Below are 18,937 nucleotides of genomic sequence, written 5' to 3'. Positions count from 1 at the left end.
TGTGGAAGACAGCCGTATTTACAAGTTTCTTGCCGGCCTCAACATTGAGTTCGATGAAGTGCGAGGAAGAATTATTGGCAGACCTCCTCTCCCATCCATTGGCGAAGTATTTGCCGAAGTCAGAAGGGAAGAGAGCCGAAGGAGCGTCATGCTTAAGAAAAAAGGTAATGGTGAATCAATTGAAATTTCTGCTTTAATTAGCGATGCTGCGGCCAACAAGGCTGCAAATTACCAGCGCAGGTTTGATGATAAGCCACGGGTCTGGTGTGATTTTTGCAACAAGTCTCGCCATACACGCGAAACGTGTTGGAAGATCCATGGCAAACCTGTCAACTGGAAAAGCAGCAAACAAGGAGAGAAGAATCGTGGCTTTCCTACCGCTAATGAAGCCGATTCAGGTCCCTTCAACAAAGAGCAGATTGATCAACTCTTAAAGCTAATAAAATCCAACTCCTCAACCGGTACTCCTAGTGTTTTGTTGGCACAAACAGGTAGAAATCCTAAAGCCTTCTCTTGCCTAAACTTCTCTCCGTGGATCATAGATTCCGGTGCCTCCGATCACATGACTAGTTTTTCCCATTTATTTAGTACCTATTTCCCTTGTTCTGGTCATGACAAAATCAGAATAGCCGATGGTAGTTTTTCACCTATTGCAGGAAAAGGATTTATTAAACTAACTGAGAAAATTAATCTCAATGCTGTTCTTCACGTCCCCAACTTAGCCTGTAATCTTTTGTCTGTCAGTAAACTATCTAAGGATTCTAATTGTCGTGTTACATTTTTTGAATCCCATTGTGAATTTCAGGACCAGAACTCGGGGATGATGATTGGGCGTGCTAGGATGCTTGAAGGTCTTTACTACTTTGATGAAGTACCTGTTAGTAATAAAAAAGCTCAGAGCTTTAATAGTACTAGTTCAATCTCTGTTCGAGAAAAAATAATGCTATGGCACTATAGGCTAGGACATCCTAGTTTTCTTTATCTGAAACATTTATTTCCAGAATTATTTAAAGGGATTGATTGTTCTTCTTTTCATTGTGAAAGTTGCATTTTTGCAAAATTTCATCGCTCTACTTATTTGCCAAAACCTTACTAGGCTTCAAAACCTTTTTATTTGATTCATAGTGATGTTTGGGGCCCTTCTAAAATCACTACTCTTTCTGGTAAAAGATTGTTTGTTACATTTATTGATGACCATACCCGCTTATGTTGGATTTATTTGATGAAGAAAAAATTTGACGTGAAAAATTTATTCACAAATTTTTACAATATGATTGAAAACCAATTTCAAACCAAAATTGGTATTTTACATTTTGATAATGGAACAGAATATTTCAATGAGCAGTTGGGTGAGTTTTTGAAAAAAAAGGGGATTTTTCATCAATCTACATGTCGGGATACCCCTCAACAAAATGACATTGCAGAACGAAAAAATAAACATCTACTTGAAGTAGCACGTGCTATAATGTTTTACATGCATGTTCCTAAATATTTATGGGGTGAAGCAATTTTAACAGCCTCTTATTTGATAAACAGGATGCCTACAACGGTGTTAACATACAAAACACCTTTCGATTGTTTCAAAACTTTTTTTCCTGACACGAGGTTGTTTTCTGATTTACCCGCCAAAGTTTTTGGATGTTCTGCCTATGTTCATGTTTCTAGTCAATTTCGTTCAAAACTTGACCCCCGTGCTATAAAATGTGTTTTTTTGGGTTATTCCTCAAACAAAAAGGGGTATAAGTGTTTCGATCCTCAAACCAAGAAATTTCATGTGAGTATGGATGTGTCATTTGTGGAAACAAAATCCTATTTCCCCAACACTTCTCTTCAGGGGGAGACAAGTGGAGTAGAAGACCGTTTTTGGGATATTTCTATCCCGCTCCCCAATGTCATTTATCCTACACAAAAACCACATCTGTCTGATAATGATCACTTAGGAGAACTAAGTTCTATGGTGCCTAGTCAAGAAGATTCTTGTTTAAGGGGAGAAGTACTACAAAATGATCTAAATCCTGAGCTTCAGGTTTATACTAGGAAGCGATTTCATCTGAGGAATAATGACCCGAATGTCCATCCTAATGACCCGAATGTCCACCCGAGTTCTGGCATCGAAATTTTAGGGAATCCTATTCCTTCTATTTCCGACCTTGATGTTCCTATAGCAATTAGGATAGGTGTCCGAAATTGCATTAAACATCCTATTGCAAATTACCTCTCCTATCAAAGACTGTTTAAAAACCATAGAGCTTTCACATCTAGGATTTCACACTTGTTTGTTCCAAGGAATATACAGGAAGTATTGGATGATCCGAATTGGAAATTAGCAGTCATGGAGGAGATGAATGCTTTAAGGAGAAGTGGTACTTGGGAGATAGTTGATCTACCCAAAGACAAGAAAACAGTTGGGTGTAAATGGGTGTTTACGATAAAATGTAACGCAGATGGAAGCGTTGAGAGATACAAGGCGAAACTGGTGGCTAAAGGCTTCACTCAAACTTATGGGATCGACTATCAGGAGACGTTTGCTCCTGTTGCTAAAATAAATTCCATCAGAGTACTGTTATCTCTTGCAGTAAATTCAGATTGGCCTCTACATCAACTTGACATTAAAAATGCATTTCTCAATGGTGATCTTGAAGAGGAGGTGTTCATGAGCCTACCGCCGGGATTTGAGCAGAGACTTGGAAGCGACAGAGTATGCAGATTGAACAAGTCATTATACGGACTCAAACAATCACCAAGAGCGTGGTTTGAACGCTTTGGGAAGGCAGTTATCAGTTGTGGCTTCTCGCAGAGTCAAGCAGATCACACAATATTTTATAAACATTCAAAAAACAGTAAAATTGCAATTTTGATTGTTTATGTTGATGACATCATTTTAACTGGTAATGATGAAGCAGAGTTAGCAGCCCTCAAAGAGAAACTCGCAAAAGAATTTCACATTAAGGATCTGGGAGCCCTCAAGTATTTCCTCGGAATGGAATTTGCAAGATCCAAGGAAGGTATATTCGTTGATCAGAGAAAATATGTTCTTGATCTCCTTGGAGAAACAGGTATGCTTGGTTGTAAGATGGTGGAGACTCCGATCGAGCCTAACTTGAAGTTACAAGCTGCTAAGGCTGAAGAAGTCAAAGAGAGGGAACAATATCAGCGACTTGTCATGAAATTGATTTACTTGTCTCATACGCGGCCTGATATTGCCTTTGCAGTCAGCATGATAAGTCAGTTCATGCACTCACCAGGGGCAGAGCACTTTGAGGCCGTTTATAAGATCTTAAGATATTTGAAAGGAACTCCAGGGAGAGGCTTACTGTTCAAGAAACATGGACATCTTCAAGTTGAAGTATACACAGATGCAGACTGGGCAGGAAGTGTTACAGACAGGAGATCAACATCCGGATACTGCTCCTTTGTAGGTGGGAACCTAGTTACATGGCGGAGTAAAAAACAGAATGTGGTAGCTAGAAGTAGTGCAGAAGCAGAGTTCAGAGCTGTTGCCCATGGAATCTGTGAAGTAATGTGGATTAAAAGAATTCTTGAAGAATTAAAGCTTTCTCACCCGACACCTCTGAAGGTCTATTGTGATAACAAAGCAGCTATGTCTATAGCTCATAATCCAGTTCTACATGATCGCACAAAACATATAGAAGTGGATAAACATTTCATCAAGGAGAAAATCAATGCTGGCATAATCTGTATGACCTACCTTCCAACAGGTGAACAATTAGCTGATGTGCTAACGAAGGGACTACACAAGAAGCAATTTGATAAGCTGACTAGCAAGCTGGCTATGGAAGATATCTTCAAACCAGCTTGAGGGGGAGTGCTGGAAATTTGTGTTAATGCATATAATAAGATAGTGGCATATGATAGTGGTGCTGGTGGTAGCTAGTGGCATGTATAGAATATGATAGTGGTGTAGGTGGTAGATGGTGGCATGTATAGAATATAATAGTGGTGTTGGTGGTAGATAGTGGCATGTATATAATATGATAGTGCTAGATAGTGGTAATATATAATATGTAAGTGGTATATAATGGGTTATAATGATGTTTGTAATATCTCCTATATAAGGAGTGTCATTTGGTCTTGTAAAATAAGAAGTTTTGAATATAAGAGAAATATATTCCTTCTTCCTCATATTTTTGGAGTTCTTCTTCCTCATATTTTCTAAGTATCATATATACAAAACTTTACTAAACGCAACCAAAGTTTTTTTGAACTTGCTTTTTATTACCTCCGTACATATAGGGGAAAGCTTAATGAACAATATTATAACAAAGTGGTAAGGTGAATGAATATCAACAACTTTCAGAATAATAGCATATCTAGACAAAAAGCTTTAACCTGCTTAAATCATATCGTAGTAATGGACTTTAGATTTCCAATAACAAGATAGTGTACATCCATTGAAACAGTTGGAATGTAAAATGAAGGAATTTAGGGATGGGATTTAGGAAAAAGAAGAGAGAATGCATAAACTGACTGACCACACCCACGACAAATGTAATATTTGGACGAGTGACAGTTAGATAGATTAACTTCTCAACCAACCAACGATAACAACCTATATCGGGAAATAAGTCCCCAGTTTCACCATCAAGCTTGATGCTAGAATCTATAGGAGTATCACTAGGGCGAATGCCTAAGAGGCCAATCTCAGTAAGAAGATCAAGAACACACTTCTGTTGAGAAAGAAGAGCGGGCAACTTCAATCTTAAGAAAATACCGAAGATGGCTCAAGGGTTTGCTGTGAAATTGTTGGCCTAAATACTGCTTCAAATCAGCAATGCCAGTGGAGTCACTCTTAGAAATGATGATGTCATCCACATAGACAATAAGAACAATACTCTTAGTAGATAAGTGGAATGGTGAAATCTATAGGCGGAACAGTGAAATCCATAGGCAAGCATAACAACACTAAAGCAATCAAACCAGGTACGAGGGGACTATTTGAGACCATACAAGGCCTTTCGCAATCGACAAACAAGATGCTCTTGGCAAGGAACAACATAGTCAGGGGGTTGATCCATATAGACCTCCTCTTGGAGATCACCATGAAAAAGACATTCTTGATATTAAGTTGATATAAAGGCCAAGACTTGTTAACTGCAACGGAGAGAAGAATCCGAATAGAGTTAAGACGAGCCACAAGAGAGAAAGTTTCCAAGTAATCAACACCATAGGTTTGTGTGTAGCCTTTGGCTACCAGGCGAGTCTTAAGTCGCTCAATAGTTTCATCAAGAAGATACTTGGCAGTATAAATCCAACAACTTACAATAGATTTGCCAGACGGCAAAGTTGTAAGTTCCCACATCTGATTCTGATGAAAAGCATGCATTTCCTCATCCATGGCATGCTTCTAACTAGAGATGGACATAGCTTGTTGATAGTAGCGGAGAATGGAAATACTAGACAAGCTACAGGCAAAAGAGTGAAGACTAGGAGAGAGACGATCATAAGAAACGAAGTTAGCAATAGGATATTGAGTGCAAGTGCATTTACCTTTGCGGATTGCAATAGGAAGGTCATCAGAGGACATATTAGCAGGTGGAACAGGGACTTCAGACAAGGGAGATGAACTGGTTGGGCCATAAGACACAATGCGATAAGCTTGAGACTGTTGATAAACTGGCAAAGGATGGGTAGAGGCGAGACGAGAGGGAGAGGATATATGAGTGGAGGAGGAAGGAACACACGAGGGAAGAGTAGGAGTGAGAGAGGTTGGCTCCTTCTCACGACAAGAGAGAAGATCAGTAGGTAACTCTTGCCCAGAGGAAGAAAAAAAGAAGTAGATTCAAAAAAAGTAACATCAACACTGACAAAGTACCGACGAGACTCGGGATGATAACACTGGTACCCTTTCCGAGTACGAGAATAGCCTAAGAATACACATTTGCGAGCACGAGGAGATAACTTATCCAAATCAAGGTCAAGAACATGGACAAAGGCCACTTAATCAAAAATGTGAGGCGACAAGGGAAACAGAGAATAGGAAATGTGTGTACAATACTAGAAGGCATGTAGATATTAAGAAAACAAGCAGTAAGAACTGTATCTCCCCAAAATTGTTTGGGAACATGCATTTTAAACATCAATGTGTAAGTAACATCTAACAAATGGCGGTATTTTCGCTCTGCAATGCCATTTTGAGGATATGTATGAGAAAAATTAGTTTGATGAATAATACCACGAGCATCACAAAAAGTAGTTACAATAGACTGTACATATTCTAAGACATTATCAGATCGAAATATTTTAATACGTTTCCCAAATTGAGTAAAGATTTCATTATAAAACTTAGAGATAATAGAAGGCAAATCAGATATCTGTTCCATTAAAAACAACCAAGTCATCCGAGAGTAATCATCCACAAAAATAACAAAATAAAAAAAATCATTAACAGTGAAAATTTTGGGACCCCAGATATCTATATGGACAAGAGCAAATGACTCAGACACATGACTATTGCTACGACTAGGAAAAGAATTACGATGATACTTCCCAAATTGATAGGCTTCACACTCAATCTGAGAAATATGACTTAAACTAGGAACAACTAACTTGAGCTTGGCCAAGGAGGGATGACCCAAGCGAAAATGCCATTGAAGAGGAGATATAGTTGCACTCAACACAGCAAATGAAGGGTTAGGAGAGGGCTCCGTGCCCAAAAGTATAAGTCATCATTCTCATGCCCCAAACCAATCATGCTCTTGGTCTGGAGGTCCTGTAAAACACATGAAATAGGAGAAAAGGTTATCGAACAGTGGAGAGATTGAGTCAATAGGAAAACAAACAGTAAATTAAATGGAAACCTAGGGACATAAAGATCCGAAGGTAACGAAAGGGATGGAGTGGGGTGAAGAGGACCTTGACCACTGACAGGTCGAGAAGATCCATCACCAAGTATAATAGAATGATCAACAGGTCTAAGAGTATCAAAGAGTGAGGAATTACTAGAGATATGGAACTAGCACAGAGTCTAGGAGCCAAGGCTCAGTGCCTTAGCCACACATGCAATATTACCTGAACTAGCGTAGTAGCGGTAGAGGATGAAGGTAAACTAGGCCGGAGAGATTGGACAAGAGCGGTAAGTTCACTAATCTGAGTAGTGAGTGTCTCATGAGAATCAACCGGAGAAGCAACATAACTAGTGGAAAACAAGGAGGACTGTGAGGATAGAGCATCCATAACCTGATGGACACGGTTAGGTTTACCATGCTTCTGCCAACGTTAAGGTTCAGTATGACCTTAGGAACCACAATGAGTACACTTGCGATCACCACGTGTGCGAGAACCAAGTCCATTACTACCTTCACCCCTAAAACCACCATGCGAGCCACCACCATGGGAACCAGCACCACAAGAACCCTGTGAACTAGAATAAGAGTGTCGTTGACTAGATGGGCCAAGAAAACCCCCTTGATGAGACCCACGATCACTACTACTTGAGACCAATGCAAAAGATGACAAGGTAGAGGACCCAGAGGCGGATTGTGCCTGTCCCAAAGAAGAACGCAATAGCCGAGAATAGGCATTAGCAACATTAGGTAATGTCTCACTGGGAAGAATTTGATTCTTGATCCCCCACAATTTAGGATCTAAGCCGGAGAGTAAAGAAGCCATCATAAACTCCTCCTAATGTTGCTTTTGTTTGTTCACATCAGTAGTGAAGGGTCGATGCTGCAATAACTGATCTCACAAGGTCTGGAGACTACTATAATAATTGGGAAGGGACCGGCCAGATTGGCACATAGCAAAAATCTGTTCATATAACTCATAGACCCGAGTGACATTACTTTAATTTGAAAAGGATTCAGTAATGGAGTCCCAAATTTCCTTAGAGGTATCACAAAATTCCACGGTAGTAGCAACATGTGGTTCCAAGCTATGCCAAATCCAACCCATAACACAAGAATCCTCACTACACCAATCATCATAAGCTTTGTCGTTAGTAGCAGGAGGGAGTTCGCTAATGAAGTGGTATTTCTTCTTATCAAATAATTGGCACCATTCATTTTTTTGATAATAATAGATTTAGGCATGTCATCATCCATACCCACAGCTATAGTCTCAATTTCAACCATGGCAAGCAATCACACAAAATGCTCAACACAAGAGTATGAATGTAGCAGAATCCTTGCAAATAGGAATTACCCACACCAATCAACACTTACAACAATGAGTATAGACACTGGAACTAGTTCAATCAACAAGAATCCATGACTACAGAGACATGAGTGGGGAGAACCTATGTCTACCATGTTGGCATATTATATTCGCCGAAAGTCACTTAGCATATTATATTAGCCGAAAGTCACTAGGGTCTGTAATCATTTTTATGCCTTGTAAACCCTAATCTTCATGTATAAATAAGGGGTGATATCTCATCATACCCTAAGCTGGTTACTTAAAGCTTCATGGTATCAGAGCAGAACCTATAGGGTTTAGGCTCACCCTCGTTGGTAGACCTTTTCACCAACGACACTTTAGGGTTCGAAGCTTACCTTGGTGGATCATCACTCAGCCGTCTTCCTCAGCCGTTTTCCTCAGTCGATCTCCTCAGCTCGTCGTCCTCACCTCGTCGATCTCCTCGCCTTCCTCTGTCGATCGTCACTCAGCCGTCAACTCCTCAGCTCGGCGATCTCCTCCAGCCAGTCGTCGCTCGTCTTCTTCGTCACTCGTCGTCCTCAGCCTCTGATCTCACTGTGGTATGTATAAATATATATATATATATATATACATATATATCTTGATATATATATATAAATATAGCCTGATATATATATATATATATTTATATATAAAGACATGTATACATAAATAAATCAACTTCAAAAAAAAAAAAAAAAAAAAATTTAAAAAAAAAAAAATTGAAAAAAAAAAATTAAAATTAAAAAAAAAAAAACAAAAAAAAAAAATCGTTTCTTAATTTTGTTGTCTTTATAGTGGTCATTGTGCCTGTTATCTCACTACCACCTTCCGGGTTTGTGATTTCCACTAGTTTTGTTGCGGGTTTGGTAGTATTGTATCCATGACAGATTCCACTAGTGTGTCCCCTTCGTCTCAAACACCAAAGAGTGAGAGTCTTATTCTACCTACTACCATGACTGAGAACCCCAACCCTAGTCTGAAAATCACCACCTCTCTATTTAATGGTCAGAACTACCTAGCATGGTCTCAAAATTTGACTTTGTTTTTGAAAAGCAGAGGAAAGATGGGGTATGTTGATGGCAGGATACAGGCACCTAGTACCACTGACTCAGGTTATGACCAATGGGAGATTACCAACTCTTTGATTATGAGTTGGCTTATCCATTCGATGGTTCCAGAACTTGGTGAGGGCTACTTGTCTATGGAGACTGCCCAGGACATTTGGGAGGCTGTGGCTGTTACCTATTCCCGCAAAGGAAATTTTTCACAGGCATTTGAGTTGCGTCGCTCTATTGAGAGCTCACTTCAGGGGGAACAGACTGTTCTTCAGTACTTCACTTTCCTCACCAACGGCTGGAAACGCCTTGACCACCTGGAAGACTATAAGCCTGTTTGCCCTACTGATTTTGTCGGGTACAAGAAGTTCATCGCACGGGAACGGGTCTTCAAATTTTTGGCCGGCCTAAATATGGAGTATGATCCAGTTAAGGGTCGAGTTCTGAGTATGGACACTCTTCCTTCACTGCAGGAGGCATTTGCCTATGTACAAAATGAGGAGAGTCGTCGGTCTGCTATGATGTCCCCTGTCTCTACTGACCGTTCCGCATTACTATCTACTCCTCGAGATGGCCTCAGCCTGCCTCCTCCGTCTGCTGCTAAGGAGTCTGTATTCTGTGATTATTGCAAGAAGCCGTGGCATACTCGTGAGACATGTTGGAAGCTTCATGGGACTCCATCTGGCGGTCGAGGTGATCGGTCTGGTTCTCGAGGAGGTCGGTCAGGCCAATCTCGAGGACGTGGTTCCTATTCCCGGGCTCATCAGTCTAGTGCCGTTGATACCCTTGATTCTAATTCTACTTCTGTTACCCAAGCTTCTGATACTGAGCTGGAGGATGCTTTGCGCCAATTGTTGGACCGCCGATCTTCTACTGCTCTCAGTACCGCTTCCTCGTCCTTTGCCCGCTCAGGTAACTTAGCATCTTCTCGTTGTGCTTTCCTGTGTCATACATCTTTGCCTTGGATTATTGATTCTGGTGCCTCAGATCATATGTCTGGCTCCTCTGATCTTTTCTCTGCCTATAAGCCCTCTTCAGGTCAGGACAAAGTTAGGATTGCCGATGGAACTGTTTCTTCTATTTCTGGAAAAGGTTTAGTCCAAGTCACTCCTACCATACATCTATCTTCTGTTCTCCATGTTCCCAAGTTTTCTGTTAATCTGTTATCCTTAAGTCGTCTTACCCAGGATTTGAATTGTTGTGTGACGTTTTTTTCTGATCATTGTCTTTTTCAGGACCTTGTCACGGGGAGGACGATTGGCAGTGGTAGTGCAGAAAATGGTCTCTACTTCCTAGATCAACCGGACAAACTTGCTTATTCTTCCACCATGTCTTCTACTACCCCCGCTGATGTATGGCTGTGGCATTGGCGTCTTGGGCATCCCTCATTTCATTTACTTAAGCATTTATTTCCTTATAGTTTCGCAAATCATCATGTGTCTGACTTTCTTTGTGAGTCTTGTCAACTTGGAAAACAACATAGAGCTTCTTTTGCTCCCAGTTTGAATAAAAGCTTAGTTCCTTTTTCATTAATACATTCTGATGTTTGGGGTCCCTCTCGTGTTCTGTCTGTGAAAGGTCATCGCTGGTTTGTTACATTTATTGATGATTTTTCTCGTGCTACTTGGGTGTATCTCATGAAAGATAAGAGTGAGGTTTTCTCTGTGTTTCGCACTTTTCATAAGATGATTTGTACTCAGTTTGGGGCCACTATCAAAATATTTCGTTCTGATAATGGCGGGGAATACATAGATTCTGGGTTAGGACAATATTTCTCTACTCATGGCATTATCCATCAGACCTCTTGCACCAATACCCCTCAACAAAATGGGGTGGCCGAACGCAAGAATCGGCATCTTCTTGACATGGCTCGGTGCATGTGTTTTTTTATGAATGTGCCTCGACCCTATTGGGGCGACGCTGTTCTCACCGCTGCCCATCTTATTAATCGTCTCCCTACCCAGGTCTTGGACAAACAGGCTCCGCTTCACGTCCTCCTCGGTTCTCAGTTCTTGTTTTCTATTCCTCCCAAAATATTGTTTTGTCCATAATCACTCTCCCTCTCGTGGTAAGTTGGACCCTCGCTCCCTCCAGTGTGTTTTCCTTGGTTACTCTCCTACTCAAAAGGGGTATAAATGTTACCACCCTTCTTCTCGTAAGTGGTTTGTGTCCATCGATGTCACTTTCTTTGAGTCCCAGTCCTATTTCTTGTCCTCTCCGGTGTCACCGTCGTCATTTCCGGGGGAGCCTTGGTGTGAAGTGAGTCCTGTGCCTCCTATGGTAGAAGTGAGTCCTGTGCCTCCTATGGTAGAACCAGTTGCTCTTGCACCCCCCTCTTCTACTGGACCTATAGAACCCACTGTCACCAAGAATAAGGATGGGCATGTTTATGTCCGGGACATCGACAGAAAACAAGTTAACTGGATACACGGGACCGTTTCTGCTACTCCACTGCCATCTCCTGCTTCTGATGAGAGTCTAGGTAACTTTGAATCTCGTGAGACCATTGATCTTGATGTTCCTATTGCCAAAAGGAAGGGTGTGAGATCTTGTACTCAACATCCTATCTCACAGTTTGTATCATACTCTCATTTGTCATCCTCATATAGAGCGTTTGTGTCCAATATTTCCTCTGTTAGTATTCCTAACCATTTTCAGGATGCTCTTGCTATCTCTGAGTGGAAACTAGCCATGATTGAGGAAATGAAAGTACTTAGGAAGAATGGCACTTGGGAATTGACTGAGTTACCTACGGGCAAACGACCTGTGGGCTGTAAATGGGTATATACTGTGAAACACAAAGCAGATGGGTCTATTGAGCGTTACAAGGCAAGACTTGTGGCAAAAGGGTTTACTCAGACATATGGCATTGATTATCAGGAGACCTTCGCACCCGTGGCTAAAATGAATTCAGTCAGAGTACTTCTCTCTCTAGTTGCTAATCTAGATTGGCCGCTTTATCAGTTTGATGTCAAGAATGCTTTTCTCCATGGTGACCTCGAAGAAGAAGTATATATGGACATTCCTCCGGGTTTTGAGGATCATCAAACAGAAGGCAAAGCATGCAAACTTCGGAAGTCATTATATGGTCTCAAACAGTCTCCAAGGGCTTGGTTTGAGAGATTCACTCAGGCTATGTTTAAATATGGCTTCAAACAAAGTCAGGCAGATCACACATTGTTTGTGAAACATTCCTCATGTGGTAAGACTACAACACTTATTGTTTATGTAGATGACATAGTTCTTACAGGCAATGATAGTGGGGAAATACCTCTGTTGAAGAAATATTTAGCCAAAGAGTTTGAAATCAAAGACTTGGGAAGCTTGAAGTATTTTCTGGGAATTGAAGTTGCTCGCTCTAAGGATGGGATATTTATCTCACAGAGAAAATATGTGCTTGACCTGTTGAAGGAAACTGGGATGCTTGGCTGCAAGGCATGTGCCACCCCACTGGAACCCAATCAGAAATTGGGGGATGATGAAGGAGGAGAAGTTGTGGATAGGGGGAGCTATCAACGATTAGTGGGTAAGCTCATTTACCTATCTCACTCCCGTCCTGATATTGCTGTTGCTGTCAGTGTAGTTAGTCAGTTTATGCATACTCCTCATCAGATTCACTTTGAGGCTGTCATGAGAATCTTGAGGTATTTGAAGTCTGCTCCTGGTAAGGGTTTGTATTTTTCAAAGTATGATCATCTTCGTGTAGAAGCCTATACAGATGCTGATTGGGCTGGGTCAGTAACTGATAGGAGATCAACTTCAGGGTATTGCACATTTGTTGGCGGCAACCTAGTTACTTGGAGGAGTAAGAAACAGAATGTGGTTGCCAGGTCAAGTGCAGAAGCTGAGTTTAGAGCTATGGCACAAGGTGTGTGTGAACTTTTATGGATCAAATTATTGTTGAGTGATCTAGGTATTGCTCAGACGGACTCCATGCGGTTATACTGTGATAATAAGGCCGCCATCAACATCGCTCACAATCCAGTTCAACATGACAGGACAAAACATGTTGAGATTGATCGCCACTTCATTAAGGAGAAACTCACTAGTGGTACCATTTGTACTCCTTTTGTCCAGTCTGGTGAACAACTTGCAGACATTCTCACCAAGGGAATTGGGAATAAACCATTTCATGACATATTAGGCAAGCTGGGCATGAGAGATATCTTCGCACCAGCTTGAGGGGGAGTGTTGGCATATTATATTCGTCGAAAGTCACTTAGCATATTATATTAGCTGAAAGTCACTAGGGTTTGTAATCATTTTTATGCCTTGTAAACCCTAATCTTCATGTATAAATAAGGGGTGATATCTCATCATACCCTAAGCTGGTTACTTAAAGCTTCATACCAAACAAATTTGGACCCAAATTCAACCAAAAAAACCAATCCACCAACACAAATCAACACTTTAAGATCAAACAACCCTTGCTAGATAATTTTCAACGCCTATATAGTAAGTTTCAGTAGGTAGAAATTGAAAAATAAAACTGCCGAATGTGTACAGTACCAAAATGAAGCCAAAATCGAATCAAACATCAACCCAACAGTAGTAAATCAACAAAATAATAGCAAATAACACTGTGAGAGTGTATTTCGGCTCCTAGAGATAGGATTTCAACAAGCAGATCCAACAAAAACCAGTCCCAAATTCAGATTTGAAGATTGACACCAAAAAACACGAAAAACATTCAAAAATAGAAAACTCACATCAGGGATGATAAAAAAATTTCACAAAAATCACCATAAATTTGAGGAGGAAATTTCAAATATAGGGGTGAAGGACCCCATCCGTACAGTGCTTATGTCATTTTGACGGTTGATGACATTAGCACGTCTCGGTCACCTCCAATTGATCTCTAGAGTCTGTAGAAACCTTTCTACTAAAGAATAGATTGCTCCGATACCAAATTAGAATGTAAAATGAAGGAATTTAGTATTGGGATTTAGGAAGAAGAAGAAGAGAAGAAGAAGAAGAAGAAGAAGAAGAAGAAGAAGAAGAGAGGAGAGAAGAAAGAGAAATTATATATATATTGAATAATCATTATCCCTCAACTCTACATCAACAAAATATATATATATAAACCCTAACATAGCAATATGACTATTGTACCCTCAACTTACGTAAATATTAACAAGAGAACAAAAATAAGTATTCTAACAGAAACAAAACAAAGGAATAATCGGCCTAGGTACCAATTAGACAAACACGCAAAGGAGATCTCAATCGTCTGCTATTAACCCATTTATTGTCTCTTAGTATCTGGGACTAATCTGGGATGCCATTTTTACGTATGTCATACATAAACATAGGATATCCATTCATATAAAATATTTTAATGTATTCCAAAGTATAACATGATTTGAGTTCCAATTAAGCATTTGAACTTAATTTCAAGATAATACTACTCACCAATGGCTCGTACAAGTAGGATGATTCACAAAATTATTGACATACACAAGTACGAAGAAGCAATGTCCATTGAATACTCTATTCTAGCTTGTATGAACCTCAAGTTTGAGATTAATTCGAGTGTCATCTTAAATTCAAATCATTCTTCATTTGATACAAGTTTGAGTATTCATTAGAGCCTTTTCTAAGTCCTAATACTCATTCTGAGGGTTAGAAGTGGTCCCAATAGGTTAAAACAATAAAAGAAAAATATCACCGAAAAGATTGGATTCCGCAAGTGTGAGTATCCTGGGCTGCGCTTGCAGATCTCTACAGTTTGCCATCCGGGTCTTTTAAGTATTAGGATTATGTTTGATTTTTGACTCGTGTCGTGTGTCCTAGTCTGTGCTTCTTTGGGTAGGAGAATAACACTAGCAAATATTTTATGTTCAGATATGACTTAGTAACCCTTCTTTTAGAATGCTGTATCTGGACAAAATATAGGAAGTGCACCCAGACTGCAAGTTTTGCGATTATATACGAAATGTATTTTTGGAGATCGGGAGTGGATATGTACATTTTCCATTTCTTCATTTATTATTATTAATATTAATTTTTTTTCTCTCTCCTTTGTGTTTTTTGTTTTTCTTGAATACCTGCTATTCTTTAGCCTCATGTTTCTGTAAATGCTTTTGCAGAAGCCTATTGGAATAATTGCTCTTCTGGATGAAGCTTGGTACAATATGACTTTTCCATTGGCAATTGGTGTGTGTTGCTCTTTTAGATTAGTTCAATTCTGTCGTATCCTTATTTTCCTATTTATGCAGCATGTTTCCCAAATCAACATATGGAACATTCTCAACCAAGCTGTTCCAGAATTTTCGGGCTCACCCAAGGTTGGAGAAGGCAAAATTTTCAGAAACAGATTTTACCATTTCCCACTATGCTGGCAAGGCATGTCATACGCATTGAAGTTGTGTTGTGGTCCAGAAATTTTATAAACATAGTTTTAACTTTCCTTATAATTCTGCAGGTTACATATCAGACAGATACTTTTTTAGATAAAAATCGTGATTATGTTGTGGTGGAACATTGCAATCTATTGTCTTCTTCCAAATGCTCCTTCATTGCTGGTCTTTTTGCTTCATTACCGGAGGAATCTTCAAGGTCGTCATATAAGTTTTCTTCAGTAGCCTCTAGATTTAAGGTATGAAACTTGCACATCTATATGTCACCCTGTGTTTTTTTAGTGCATAATAACTTAGTAATTCTGTATTGACAAAACAATATGAATGAGGAAGGTGAAGAAAGTGGATAAACTAGGGGTTTGAAAAGTTCTTGCATCAGATACTCCATTGATTACATAATTGACAAAGTTGATTGTTTTATTTGGGGACAGATCCATGATATGATTGACATCAGTCTGTTAGTTTGCGAGTAAAATTCAGAGCAAGTAATATTTGAAGGAGTTGGTTAATCAGATTTATTACATTGATCTGTCCACAACTTTTGTTGTCCTTGGGATAGGTCAACCTTTTTTTATTTATGGGAAAGGACTATATAGGGGTGAGGGATAGATAGAGTTACGTGAGGATTGACTAAATAGGGTGGTGTCCGTGCTATAGGTCGTTTGAAGAAGAGTATGGAGAAAGATGTAGAATCGTTTGAATGAGAGAGAGTTCTCTCATTCTATCGTCTAGAAAGATGTAGAATCGTCCTTCTGTGCCTCAACTTTTGGAGAGAACAACTTTCACATGAGAGGGAATCGTTGTATATAATAGCAAGACATTATTCCCATTAATGAGAGAATGTCGGATGGGGTGAGATTGTGGATGTAGCTTTTGCATTATTTTTGCCAAGTGGATGCTCTTATACTCAAACCCATGCTTTTATACTTGTTGGTTGGGGAACTTTGGACTATACCTAACAATTACTTTGGGAGGCTCGTAAATGTGAAAAAATGATCTTTCATGGTCTTTGGATTTTATTATTATTATTTTTGTTATCTGCTTGGATCATCATGTTGATTATTCAGTGGCTAGTTGTTGGCCAAATTGGCGGCATCACTTTGGGTAGAATTGCTTCAAGGCATGGCATGTGATGCACAATAATGGCATTTTGTAGTTATTGACGTGTCATTGCAAATTTGTGAATACATGAAATTTTGTTGATTATGCAATCGACATGTTTCTTCTTGTTAGACTAGAGATCACACAGAATGACATAATATCTATTTTGTTTATTATGAAATCGGAAAATTTGTGAATATATGTTTCTTCCTAACATCCATGTGAATTGAGGAGGGCACAACCCTGTCATGTGCAAAGCTTGGTTCTTTTTGGAGCCCACCATAGCTGGAAGCAGTCCTTGGTAATGCACGGAACAAGTAGCATAGTGAGGGTAATGCAGTGTTATTAAAGGCGACAGGCACACCAAGGCGCCAAGGTCTCTTGAGGCCTTGGCTCAAGGCGCAGGCTTCACTGAAGTGAGGCGCACCTTGTACGGAAATTTTTTTTTTTTTTAATATAAGTAAATAATTTAGTATTCAACATAAACAAAATAAAATGTTTAACATTTAATATTTTTTGGAGATTAAGTTTTAGGGTTAATTTTTCTTCTATCATTGATTTGGGTTTGAATGCCCAATGTATTAGCATCTGTAATAAGAGTAGGTATCTTCTGTAGCTGCACCATATTAAATCAATGGTTAGATTTTAAACAAAACCAATTAAAGCAAGAATGAAAAAAACCTCAAGATGTAAACCTTGGGCTAGTCAGGCGCCTTATCACAGTCGCTTGGCTTGAAACACTGCAAGTTGCAAACCTTGGGCCTGGACGGGACTTGAGCCTATGCGCGCCTTATTGAAGTCGTCTGTCCTAGAACACTGCAAGGCGCAAACCTTAGGCCTGGACGGGACTTGAGCCTAGGTGCGCCTTATTGAAGTCACCTGGCCTGGAACGCTACAAGGCACAAACCTTAGGCCTGAATGGGATTTGCGCCTAGGCACACACCTAGGTGCGCCTTTAATAATACTAGGGTAATGCATGGAACAAGTAGCGTGGTGAGGGTTGGATCAGAGCCACTTAGAATGAATGGAACTTGAAATATTTGGAAGAGTTTTGTATCCCCCCCCGGGCGTGTTATGTGATTTTTTGTTGTTTTCTTTTCTCTTTTCTAATTTCCCTCTTCTAAACCCTTGGAAGAGGTGACAACCCTTCCTATCTTATCTTCTTTCTTCTCTCTTTCTATGTATATCTTTTCATATTTGGGAATAAAAGAAAATCAACATGTAATTGGATTTGAGTTTGATTAGAGTATAGTTGAAATCAAGATAATAGTGGGAATAAAAGAAAAATTAGCATACAATTAGATTTTGAATCTAAACAAATCCAAGTTTGATTAGATTATAATTGGATTTCTATCCAATTTAAATTTCAAGTGGCAACATTGGTCTTTTAACAAGACTTCAATGGCCTATCCGAAAAAAAAACAAAACTTCAATGGGCTTGGGTATCCAACTAGTTGGTAGCCCTAGTTTGGGCTATTTATTTGACATTATTGTCTTTGAGGGCAAATACACATTGTAAACATTTTGCAGGCATGGTAATACATATAAACTTAGTAATAGTTTCTTGTATTGTTTTGTTTAGTTGTTTAGATAGCCTCTTTGAACATGTAATCGTAGTTGTTAGTAAACCACAGGTGAAGATTGGTTAGCTATGAATTTGGGTAGATAATTTAGCTTCGTGACACCAGGCACCTTGTTACTCATGATCAAGGTTTCAAATAATGGTAGTAGCGTGGCAGTGGTTGTGGTGCAGTTTTAGGATGTAACTGATGTTGCTTAACAATAGCGGACAATAGAGTCGTGATTCTTTCTTCTTTGCACAAGTCCTATATCGATACGCATGTTTTTATTCAAAATCATATATATTTGGGCTCATAATAATTTGTAATGATTTTTTTGGTATAATTAGTGAACATGATTTACTTTAGGTAGTTAATTCTATTGTTAAGTCATTGTCAAGAGGAACATATCTACTTTCTTTCAATAATTAGTTATTTTATTTTATTTTATTATTATAGTTAAAAAGACTAAAAAAATAAAAAATTACTAAGTATAGCTAATGTCAAATGAAGCATGTAGAATCTTGATCAATAATACTTTGAAATGGAATATCCAAGAAAGTCTCAAACAACAAAGCTGAAATAAAACAAGTACATGTAGGTGAAATTTACTTATCTAACTCAAATTAAGCCACAACATTAATAAAAAATAAAAAAATTGGAAGTTATATCGAGAATGGAATACACAACCACCTTTGAATTTACC

At 39.2% G+C, this 18,937-nt stretch overlaps 1 protein-coding gene across 4 annotated transcripts in view; it reads left to right on the top strand.

Moving 5' to 3' along the window:
* The window catches only part of XI-I (myosin), an 88,031-nt gene that overhangs the window by 26,552 nt on the left and 42,542 nt on the right, over window positions 1-18,937 (top strand). For all 4 annotated transcript variants that reach the window (XM_082901106.1, XM_082901105.1, XM_082901108.1 and 1 more), the window contains exons 13-15: window positions 15,302-15,339; window positions 15,431-15,557; window positions 15,637-15,810. In XM_082901106.1, coding sequence (XP_082757232.1) covers window positions 15,302-15,339; window positions 15,431-15,557; window positions 15,637-15,810 — 339 coding nt within the window. The remainder of the gene's footprint in view (window positions 1-15,301; window positions 15,340-15,430; window positions 15,558-15,636; window positions 15,811-18,937) is intronic.

The sequence above is a fragment of the Camellia sinensis genome, chromosome 13, assembly GCF_055761805.1.
Source record: "Camellia sinensis isolate YWXY chromosome 13, ASM5576180v1, whole genome shotgun sequence".
Taxonomy (NCBI): Eukaryota; Viridiplantae; Streptophyta; class Magnoliopsida; order Ericales; family Theaceae; genus Camellia; species Camellia sinensis.
Note: the sequence above shows the minus strand (reverse complement) of the source record. Positions and strands in the feature narration are given on the sequence as shown.